The sequence below is a fragment of the Odontomachus brunneus genome, unplaced genomic scaffold, assembly GCF_010583005.1.
Source record: "Odontomachus brunneus isolate Ranch 3 - 2012 unplaced genomic scaffold, Obru_v1 Obru_scaffold_044, whole genome shotgun sequence".
Classification (NCBI taxonomy): Eukaryota; Metazoa; Arthropoda; class Insecta; order Hymenoptera; family Formicidae; genus Odontomachus; species Odontomachus brunneus.
In genome coordinates, this window is record NW_022639494.1 from 1,917,224 (window position 1) to 1,929,145 (window position 11,922).

At 43.7% G+C, this 11,922-nt stretch overlaps 1 protein-coding gene across 1 annotated transcript; it reads left to right on the forward strand.

Moving 5' to 3' along the window:
• On the forward strand, nucleotides 1-3,300 carry LOC116844643. Its single transcript, XM_032816465.1, has 2 exons — nucleotides 1-475; nucleotides 2,219-3,300. The coding sequence occupies exons 1-2, from the start codon at nucleotides 128-130 to the stop codon at nucleotides 2,540-2,542; spliced, it is 672 nt and encodes a 223-aa protein (XP_032672356.1). The 5' UTR covers nucleotides 1-127; the 3' UTR covers nucleotides 2,543-3,300.
• The last annotated feature ends 8,622 nt before the right edge of the window (nucleotides 3,301-11,922 follow it).

An 11,922-nucleotide genomic window follows, 5' to 3' on the forward strand; every position in this document is an offset into this window, starting at 1 on the left:
GATCGCGAGTATACGCCGAGTGCTTTCCCGTGCACTTTTCCGCGACTCATTGCACACGACGTTCAGTCGCCGTTAAGACGAAACCTCGAAAACAAGTCTTTGCAAGAGAAACCCTACCGATCCGAATATGTTCTTCGAACGAGTCTGCCTGATCTCTACAGCCGTCTTGGTTGTCGTGTCCGCGGCACCGAGGCTAATCAGGTCGGCAGTGCCGAAGTGGCACTATCCATGCGGAAGAGACTACGACGTCGAGGAAGCCTCATGGGAGGACCTCGAGGAGGAGATGGCGATGAGTCTGAGGAAGATCAGGATGCAACATCAGCTGCTGATGGGCGACTACTTGAACCGGGATTACAATTACTTGTACGAGAGGATAGACTTCAGCCTCAAGAAGAAACAATATATACCCAACTGGCTGCCCGACGAAAGGGACGTGGATCTCGTGAGGGGACTGGCCAACGCTAATCCTCAAACGGTAAGCGCCAATTAACATGCTGTTGCGCGTTTCGTTTATTGCGGCCTAAGCCATCTCGTCGCCAACCTGAACATTCGTCAACAACGCGTTGTCCGCGGAACTATCGTAGAAAATTCGCAGCATCGACGCGAATCGCGAAAAGACGACGGCGAAGATCTCCTTAGGGTCGCCAGATCATCATTCGGGCCGAGTCCTTCGCGAGAAAACTCGCTAAAGTTGCTGCGCGGAAAGACTTTTGCGCCTTTGGAAACTCGATTTCCTCGACATCCTTAGTTAGACCCGACGCGCGACACCGCGGATTAACACTCATTATTGTCCGCTTGACTGCTTTCCTCCCAGCGAGTTCCTCCGTCATACGAATGCAGCACCGTTGCAACGACACTCGCGACGTTGTACTTCGGAGCCGTTAGTTTCTTCTCGATCATTAATATTCATCGTTCGTAGCCGTCGTTACCGTGTAGCAGAAATGAAAGAGCAACCTGAGTAAGGGTCTACCGCGTTCAGGTGAGAGACAGAGAGCGAGAGCGCGACGCGAACGGAGAGAGAGACACGGAGGCAAAGAGAGAGAGAGAGAGAAAGAGAGAGGAGGGAAATAGAAGGGGGGAGAGAGAGAGAGAGAAAGAGAGAGGAGGGAAATAGAAGGGGGGAGAGAGAGAGAGAGAGAGAGGAGTGCGACAGTGTTGCAAGTCGACCGTCGCGTTTTCAGCGATCGGCCGGCCCGCTGACCACCCGGTTGCAATTGATTAACGCAACGTTAAATAACAAATTTTAATGAGACGGTAATTATTATAAAGTAGCAGGCGAGCAGGAGCGAGCGCGGTCATTCGTGCAGTGCGCGCGCAACGTGCGGTGGTACGTGTGCACTCATGTTCGCCGGGTCGCGCGGCTGCGTAATCGCGCTCGTCTGCCTCCTCGATGCGAACGCGCTGATAACGCAGACTGATATCGTGGCGACCCGCGGTACTCCCCGGATGCCGGCGTGTTTGAGCACGTAGCCTCCCTTCTACCCGCTCTCACTCTCTCTCTCACACATACACACACACACACACTCTCTTTCTCTCTCTCTCTCTCTCTCTCTCTCTGCCACGCCCCGATCTCGCGTCCCGACTGCATTGATCCACCGTGTTGCACTTGGCCAGAATCTTGGTTGCACGTTCGCGAAAGATAGGATTTTATGGAGGCTGCTCCCGAGCCTTCCCGCGGAGCCTTCAGCACGGCCGCTGATAACGCGTGCAGAGTCGATCGCGAAATTGTCCCGCGACATCATGGCCCCCCTCCGTGTCTTGTCGCATGTATGCTTCTCGATGTATATTGTCGCTAACTGTGAATTCGCAAATTATATCTGATCATCCACCGCGAGGAACCTCTTTCAGACGCTTGAATCGTCCGGCGATTCGCGAGAATGATATGATTGAAGAAAGCGTGGAGAACGTGATCAGTAGATAAAAGCGTCTAATTACGTTTGTATTCATTCAGACCATACTCCGTGATGACGAATCCCGCCGTATTTTCTCCTGCGATTCGTTAAACCGCGCTAAAAATAATCGGACGTACGTGAATATTCACGCGGATCCGACAGAATGTAATTCTGTCGAGCAAAGTCGACACAGTCGTTTGACTTGTCTTCGAGTTCGACTTGTCTTTAGCGATTGATTGATATCGCGCGAAAAATTATTCACGAGCAATTATTCATACGTTCAAGAGTCGAAGGCTATAATTTTGTCATGCGACGACTTTTTACAGATCGCCAACCACTTTCCCAAGTTGTACACGGATCTGCAGAAATTCGCCGTGGCGTTCGAGCAGTTGGTGAAGGACGAGGATGACGTGAAGAAGTGGGAAGCCCTGGAAGGCACGCAAACATATTTGAACCTTATGCTGTGCGAAGTCGAGAGCAACATCCTCACATTGCCATCTCTGCGACTGCCGAAGCGCGTGCAAAGGAGCATCATGAGCGAGCACGAGCGAGTCCTGTCGGACGAGACGGACCGACTAATCAGGGATTGGGGAGTGATTCTCAAGTACCGAGACTACCTACATGCCTGGCGGCACGTATTCAACTATTAGGCACACATTGAGCGGGAAAAGCATTATAGACTGTCGTCAGCAGGTCATCGATCATTCTCGCACGCGGGCGAGATGACACACCAAGCGGCATCGGGCTATCGCGCATACGACCGATGCAAATTGATTTAGCACCTGCCGCGACTGCAGGCCATAAAAGCTATCTGCACGTGCGTGCGTGCGTACGTGCAGTAAACGTTGAAGTCATTGACAATAATCGTTGATCACGTAGCCTAGACTGTTGCGAAATCGCGAACCCGCGAATTCGTCTCATAGACCGCGGCCAAGTTTCCTAACCCTATTTATTCGAGCGATTATTTATTGCAAGAGCAATTAGCATGTAGTATTTATTCTGCCGCGAATAGCGGCATTATTTATTGAAAGTATCTTAATTTATATATTTATTCTCAAGTCTATCGTACCTCCACGCAACCGTGCCTTCTGACGAGTGTACGAGTTCTCGCGACCGGTGTCAAAGTCTTCGAGATTCTCGGACGCGTTTTGTGATAATCAGTCACACACGGCGGCAAGCCGAGCTGCTTGTCATACCCTCGTGACCAGTGATTACTCGTAGCGCTAGATTATTTATGAAAGACATTTTCCGCGAAAAAGAGATGTATTTATTTCGCAGTATTATATACGTTTTATTTATGACTCGCACAGAATGTTACATATATTATTATATATGTGTATATAATAATATACTTATATTTATATATTGTCAGAGCCTAGTAACTTATAATTAGTAATTTTATACAAAATTTCACGCAATAAAAGAAAGGATTTTTAAAAATATACTTGCGCCTGTTTTTATCCGTCTCTTTAATACCGGCTTATCTTCGCGTTACCACTCATGTTACATCAATGTAAGAAAAACAGATGTCTCTCAACGTTGAAGTTCACGTCGAACTTGTATTTTTAAAGTTATGTCTTGTATAAATATCAATTATCTGTGAAAAACGTTTTCTAAAAAGTCCCATGCAACGCTGGAATTTTAAAATGTTTGAATTAATAAAACATGAGGAACAGCGTAGCACGGTATATACCTTGGACTTTACACAGCTGCGCCACAATGTATCGAAGGCATCGTTTTCTCTATAGTTTTCGAGAACAATTTTGCCGTACTTTACGAAAATGTCGTTTTTCTTGCAATTTCGGATAGACTGCTTTCTTGCATAAGAAAGCAGTCGAGAAATAAATCTGAATTCATAATAATAATACGTTCCCTACGGCAGATACCTAGTTGCCAACCAAAGATAACTCACCGGTGGAAGATAACATACCGATGTCGCTGACAAGCTTGTCAGATAATAACACTTGAGTTGACAGTGTGCTGTGATTTTAGCTTTCAATTTTGTGATTTTCACAATACTTTATATAACTTGTTTCTCATTTCAATTAAAATAATTACATATTTCGAGTGTAAATAAAATAAATTTGCGGATTAATATTTGCATTTTTCTTCGTGCAATTTACTTTCATGAGAATCCTTTATGATTTATAATTTCCTAACCGTATAAAAATAAAGAGTAGACGTGTCTTTATAACACGTCGCAAACATTTAATAACAAAGTGGTGTTAACTTGTTATACGTCTCCAAGATGTTCTCATTATTAAACGTAAGATCCGTATAAAATGAACATATTACACACTTTTATGTGTTAAAATAATACGGACAAAATAGTTTCTGGAAATGACACAGATAAAATGAGTCAAATTAATAATCTGCAGTGAATTGAGAGTACACGCATTGGTAGTCAAATTATTGCGAAATCACTCATATGGGCAAGTATGTGTTACGTACGTGGGTGATGGAACCATATGAGAATGGCGAAGAAACTGAAATGAATACGAAAAGATCGGGATTTGACGGAGGAAGAAAACGAACGTTACGTAGGCGCTCTCACCGCGGTGATGCGCGCAGCACTTTCCACACGAGTGTTCCAGAAGTGTTTCCTTACACACCTGGTCATCCATATTCCGTTCTGCGGGTATTGCAAATCGTCGCGGGAGATATCTTTGCTCGTTAAATCCGCAGGGATCAGTTATGACAGATAATAATCCTATGAAATATTGCGGAATGCTCGACGTAACATGCAAATACATTTGGTGCAAGTGAAGGCGGGGATATTCCGGTTTTCGAAGCGGCGCAAATTCCATCCGAAGAAAAAGAAAGGAAAAAGGATAAGAAGAGAAAAATATAGCGGCGAAAAGGAAATTCAGGAGCAGTTACAAATTTACTGTTAACGTCGTTAGTTTCAATTAGACTAGTTAAGCTTTAATTAGAATAACCTTGTGAAAATATCTTCCTGTCTATCCTACACAGCCATTTGGAAACCGCAATTAAAGTTTCCCACGTTTGTGCATCTGAATTATAATGTTTCTCAAGAACGAGTGATACGAAGGTTTCTCCTAGCACCGACTATGTCGTTATCGGAGTTAGAATCCGTAACTTTCATCCTTGTGACTTTAACGCGCGATACGAACGAGCTTGCTGTCAGAGAGGCCTGCGAGAGGGTTGTCGTTTGATTATCTAGCTATTAATTATTCTTTAAGAAAACACACACGCGCTACCTCTCGGCATGAGAAAGTATCCGTGTTATACGATTACAACGTTATCAACACTGTCGATACTATTTCTTCCTCACTTACGTGAGCTTCTTCCCATCGCTTTCGAAAATATATCACGGAAACGGCGGCCAAGGATCCGTTGAGTAATCACACCGAACAATAATTCAAGATCGCGATTTAATGCGTTGATTTACATGCCGAAACGGAACTAGTGTCTCTCTGCGAGCGCGTCGGAGCTCTCGTACGGCGAATTATCTTCTACCTGCCATGGACCGTTATTAATGAGATTCTCCAAAAGTAATGGCCGTTGACCCGCGATCACGTTACTTTCTCCGCGCCGATTTTTCTGCTCACGCGATACATTTGCCACGTGAAGTGTCGATAGAAGAGACTGGCATTCCATTGACTCAATAATCGGCTTTATGAGTGTATTAGCACAAACCAATTTTTCGAAAAAATAAAAATAGATTATTGAGAATTATTTTTCAATTGTAATTAAAAATTGTGCAACTGTAAAAGTAACTGAGAAAAAAAGAAATATTAAAGAAAAAATATTTGTTCTGCGGACGCTGATATAATATATTTATTTATATTAACATATAAAAAAGATTCTTCAAATAAGTAAATGTACATTTTTTAAAATCTTAACTTTTCATAAAAAGAAAACTGTTTATCTATTTTAATGGAAGAATTTGAATTTACGTAAATATGTTATTAGCATCCAACCAATTTTTTTTATTGTTTAGATATTTTTTCTTTCAGTATACTTTAAATCAATATTGATAAAAATAACAAGCTAAAAATTAACTTAAAAATAACTGATAGAAATAACTTAAACTCAAAACATATGATTCTTGTGCTATATTCGTAAATATGAAAGTTAATACTCACGAGGGAGAAACAATCGTGATTATCGTGCGACTTTCACCGCGCTATTTTGCTCGTAAAATCATAAATTGTATTAAAGTTTTCTCAGCGGATCCTCGGCAAGAAACTCTACCTCATTTCTTTGTTGCAACACGTTACTCATACCAGACCTACTTATGCTGAACCTATTCGAACAAGAAAAGAAATTATTGGCAATCATACAGAGGTTGTGTGCCGCTCAATTTACTTTGTGGATTACTTTGTAGAAACAGAAAGGAAAGAGAGATAAAGATGGTGATCCGAGTGTGGTTAAATTAAAAGATGGAGAGTAGGGGACGAAACTTGAAACAGAGAAGCTTCGATTCTCCAGGATCACGAAGTCCGTGCCCGATCATACCAGATGCGAGTCGTAGTCGCTGGCATTCAAATGCCAGCTCTTTGTTTGCCAGTTTCCACGCCGGGAATTACACTCCCGCAGATGGTTGCCGCTGCCGCACATCTACGAGAGCGTTCTTCCGTGTATAATACATACACCGAGAACACAGATCGCAATAATTAGACGGCGGCAGGATGCTCACGAATAGTGTCACGAGTCAGCCAGATCGGCTGGTAGCCAATAGTCACCGTTGTGATTTATTGGTAGCCGCCGTGAGAAGAATCGAAAGAAAAGGACACGGTAATGTCGAAACTATGTGCGGCGTTTCTCTGTTACTAATATATTTATTTATATGTTACTAATATATTTTAATTCTTATAATTCAATATTCATTATTCTCTTATTATACACGATAATCAATCTTCTACACACGGAGAGAATATTATAGTTTCCTTTTCATATAAATTCTTTTGAACTGTATTACGTTTCTCAAGTAGCGCAGGAATAAACTATTAGTAAGGTCTGTCTCTCCTGCTAAGGAACATATAAATTTCGCTACAAATTTTTTAATAGTACACACAGTCCCCCAATAGTACGTACGAAATGAAAAATAGTCAATTACTGCGGAATGTCAGTCGATTTCTCAGTTACAAAATTTTATAGTACACGGACAAAAGAATAATTGTATCAACCAGAACATTTGTTCTCTATGTAGCGAGAAAATATCCCACAAAAATTCTTCGAATAAATGATTGCGACGTATTTATCAGATTGGCGCATGAGACTCGTATTTGTCAAGTATAATTGAGAAAGACTTTGTTCCAATGTATCAATAATGAACGCAATAACGTTTAACATTAGAACGAGGTTTCCACTTCTTCCGTTTACACGGTGCGTAGTTCCCGAAGATAAAATTGAATAAGTGGGCACACGTCTTTCATCGTCGTTAATTGAGGAGTCGCGATTGTTGTCCTTGTTAGAAGGTTGTGCAAGGAGCATCGCGCGCCAGTGTTACAGGATCCTCCCGTGACAAGGGTTAATAATATCGAACGACCATGGCCGCTTTCGTGAAGAGGACTTCTACATCTGAAGAGCGGACGCGAGTTATCGGGGATGACACGTCGTCAATCAGCAACAATGGTCGCGCGCTGACGACGTTGGCGTCGTTGGCAACACGTCGCCTCGAAAAAGAGGACGTGCAACGATCTTTGTTATTATAATTCGCGGTAACGCCCATGAAGACAGTCTCGGCAATCACGGAATCCGCGCAATAATACCGACATTCACACCGTGCCAGATTGCCGGAAGGTTCTTACCTTCACTCGCCACAACGTGAATCACGCCGGTGGAATTACGCTCATACGTTCGTCACATACGGGAGGCCTCTATCTAATGTTAAATATTATTGCATACATTAGTGTTATATATTACACGTTTTGAGACGTAACGTTTGAATAGTTCTGACAACTAAATTTTCGAACTAGGTGAACTTTCAATTCTTCTTGATAAACACGAGAGACCTTTTGCATCAATCCAATCGATACGCTGCAATTATTTACTCAGCAAATTTTTATGAAACGTGTTCCCGATTATATAGAGAAGTAACCATTATATGCAGCGTGTAATGAAACCTTGAATTACAAGAATTGAAACTTATTACATCGACACTGAAGAACCAAGAACGATAATTTACAGTTAGCACAAACATAAATGAAAGCTATAATAAACGCGGAAAGGTTTTCCCAGGATATATTGCTGCCTTTGTGCGGTATTTAATGTTCGAATGGTAATATCGGCGCAATACGCGCTGCCTCATTGATGTTCCTGACGTTCGCGTCTAACGTTTAGACTAACAATTCTTTCTTCTAATTTCCTACAATCGAGAGAAATCTTGTATGAGCTAAAAACAGCACACAACCGAACGCTCCTAGCTTCTCTCTCGTTAGAACGTTGGATCACAGACTAATCCAGAAGTACAGAGTTCAGTCACCTGCGCATTCCTCAACTAACCGGCGTGAAATGTCGCCTCCGACTAGACAACGACAGCTACAACTACGACGACGACGACGACGACGATTCCATCCGCGCGGTTACATCTGCCAGTTGTACGGAAACGTTTCGAGATGTCGATGCAATCTTCAAGAGACCCCTTCCTGCATCTAAGAATGAGAAAGCCGACGCGCAGTTGCGCCCGTGTCATGGATGACGTGTGTCGTCACGGAGATAGTTACGGTTCTGTCAGACGTATTCGTATAAATCTCGTGGACAAGCCTATAAACTCAATTAGCCTTGCCGATCTCCCTAGACCGCCGTAATCTTCTTCACCTAGCCGTCATAATTATGTTATATTGTGGCAATTAATTCTAATTTAAGCATCGCGTGAACGCTTTCCAACATACGTGGCTTTCAAACACACCAATCCGTAATATACTTTGTGCGAAATCTATGCAATATTATCTCAATGTGACATCATTTCCATGTTACCTATTTTTATATAAAAATAGATTTAAATCTTAAAATCTAATTAAAATTCTCTGTCAAGAAATTCTTATAAATTTCGAATTGCGCGTTATGATCATTCTTTCACATAGAGAAATAATCATAAACGTGTAGTTTGCGTTATGATCATTTCTCTGTGTAGAAAAATAATCGCTATATAATCGGTAACAAGTTTTATAAAAAGAGGTATATAAATGTTATAGAAATTCAGCGGACACGATGGTGACAGATCGCTTTCCCAGACACGGAGCGAAAGAATCGGGTGAGACACGCGGGCCTAAAAATCGAATAATAGTTATGTCACTGATCGATTTCGCAACGGTGCCGGCGTTCGTGCCGCAAGTAAGAAAAATGCGCGCCGCTGTCTGCCGACGGCTCTGGAATCCAGAAATCGAGAAAACGCAGCCGGTAGTCGGTGAGTCGAGTTCCGACTCGGTAAAGCGGCCGACAGTGTGTAACCCGCGGGTCAGGAATCTCAATAAAAATCCTCCCGAGAGTTTCTCCTAATTATAATTACTATCGATAGAATTGTGCTGTGGCGCAACAACCGCGCATGCGACCGCGAGATGGACGATCCTCTTTCGACCGGGTTGTTTATTGTGCCCGGCTGCGCTCATACATATTCGTAGCTTGTTGTTATAAAAGCGGTTTATATAAACGTATCATTTTGAAACGAACAGTTACAAAGGAATCTGCTGAAATTTTGTTAACAAATCTTTTAAAATATTTGAAATTTATTCCAGACAGATTTATTCTCGAGAAGTAATCAATATGCATAATCTTTCAATCTCTGATTTCAATTATCTTTTAATAAAATTCTTTAATCGAAATCAAGACAATAAGTTATTCATATTTTTCGTTTCAGTATAATCTATATACAGAGTATTTCAAAAGTGAAGGTCAGTCGCTTGGGAGCCCGAAAACACACAAACAGCATGAAACAAAGAGATGTTAAGCGAGCTGTACTTCCATGTGGTGTATCCTCAATAGTGCCAAACTTTTATGCCCGTAACTTTTATGTTTTTTTATGTTATAAAACTCATCGAAAATCATCTTTTCTTGCAATTTTTACGAAAAATTTTGAAAACAAAGCAATTTGAAATTTCAACATATGATATCCCACCCTCTCTGATTTCATTGCTTTGGCATTTTGTAACAACTCGGGCAACGCCAGATAATTTTAGAGCTAGCATAAAATATCTTCCAACTCTCTCTCTCTCTTGTTCAAAATTTCCACTGATGTGAAATCGTTTTTATTAAGAGGTAATCGATCGATATGTCGTGAAGCCGAGTTCCATTAGCACTAATATACGTCTCGCGAGCATTCCCATTGCCGTAAATAGCCATTGAAATGCGGTAATGTTTCCAATTGAAATTATCGAGCGTATTTTACTCGGATACCTCGCGAATGTTATAATTCACTCACGCACGGTAATGAACATAAAAGCACGTGTGCGCGCATGCATTCGCCGAGGGTAAGACGATATTACTAACCTTTTTTATTTATTATGCGCTTTAAAACGTTCTTCTGTAAAGTCGCCGATAAACACCTGTCGCGGCTAAAGACTCTCGGAGAAGAGGTCGACAAGGAAGGCTAAATATCTCGTATAGGAGGTTCGCGAGTTCGCCACGTTGCTGGAACATTAATCTTCCTCTTGTCAACTCGGAATGGCTGATGTTCCTTGTGTAATCGCACGATTAATCCCTCGAGAGGCGTGGGCCTTTGTTCTTCCCCACTGAAATCGATAGCCGCCACGTCCGCGCGCGATTCTGCCGAGCGAGCGAGCGAGCGAAGGAAACGGATAACAAATTGACGACAGCGCGGGCTACAATGTAATACACACGACTGCAATATGTCCATTGAGAATGCGGCGCGTCGCACGCGTAATCTCGGCTTTATAAAACGGCAATTTCATTCCGCTATCAATTGCTCATGGCAGTCGAGTGAAACGCATAATTCGAATAATCCATACAGTGGCACCTCGATATGCGAGCCTCGGCATAACGCGCAATCATAACGAGCGCCCCCGGTTTTAAATATGTTTCATTGACAAGTGGAAAACATCAGTCCTAGTTGTGGCTCGGCACGAAATGTTTATCAGCGAAGGAAACGTCAGCGCAACGACCCGTTACGGACATCTACCGTCGATTTCCTCCCTCAACGTCACAACAACTGCCCGGTTTCTCCGAGCTGCAACCGCAGCCGTCGCCGCGGTCGTGCCGCGCAACCTAATAATCTCTACGACTATAATCCGCGACTGAGGGGATAATGACGAGCTGTCACGAGCGCAACAAAAGTCGGCCGCGCGCGCGCGTTCATTTGTTCGTTCGTTCAGCCGCGTTTCCGCTTTTCTTCCAATCCGTCCGCGCCAGGCGAAGATAAGGAGTCACGGCGGGATACGAAACGATAAATTCGATCTATCGTTATGTGGGAGTGCCGACTGAAAAGGTTTCCCTCTGCCGATTCGCGGAGCCGCTGCGCTCGCCTGCACAACGTGCATCGTGTGCCGCCACCAGATCTTCTCCGCGTACAGAGCCCTCAGATATTCGCCTCCTCCCGCCTGCGCCGTCGGGCTGGGCGATTTTCAGGCTTCTTCCGCCGGTGGCAGCGCGATTTATCGTGCGACGGAAGCAAGAAAGCCAGGGTGGGCCGCCTCGAGACGCGCTCATGACCGCCGCCGCGTCGGGTCGCTCGTCCGCACGCGATTCACGTACGGTCATTACGCGCGAGCTCTCATTACGGACAAGCGGCAGGACGTACTGTATTACCTCGTTAATCGATCGACCGTCATCGACAATGCCGTCTAACGTCGCTCCCGGCGGTCATTATACCGACGCTCTCCGTCGGGCCCGACGGATCCGTTTCAATTCGCGTAATGGCTTTCTTCTTCGTTCGCCTCGAAAGAAACCTCGTGCGCCTCGTGCAGGCGTATTAGACGTAATTGCCGAGCGTTACTCGGCGGTCGAGATGCGTACGGATACACCGGAGATGTATATCAAAATGGGAAGGCCTACCAACGCGAGGGAAACCTGTTATCCGCGAGCGCGAACGCTCTCGCGAATTACCGTC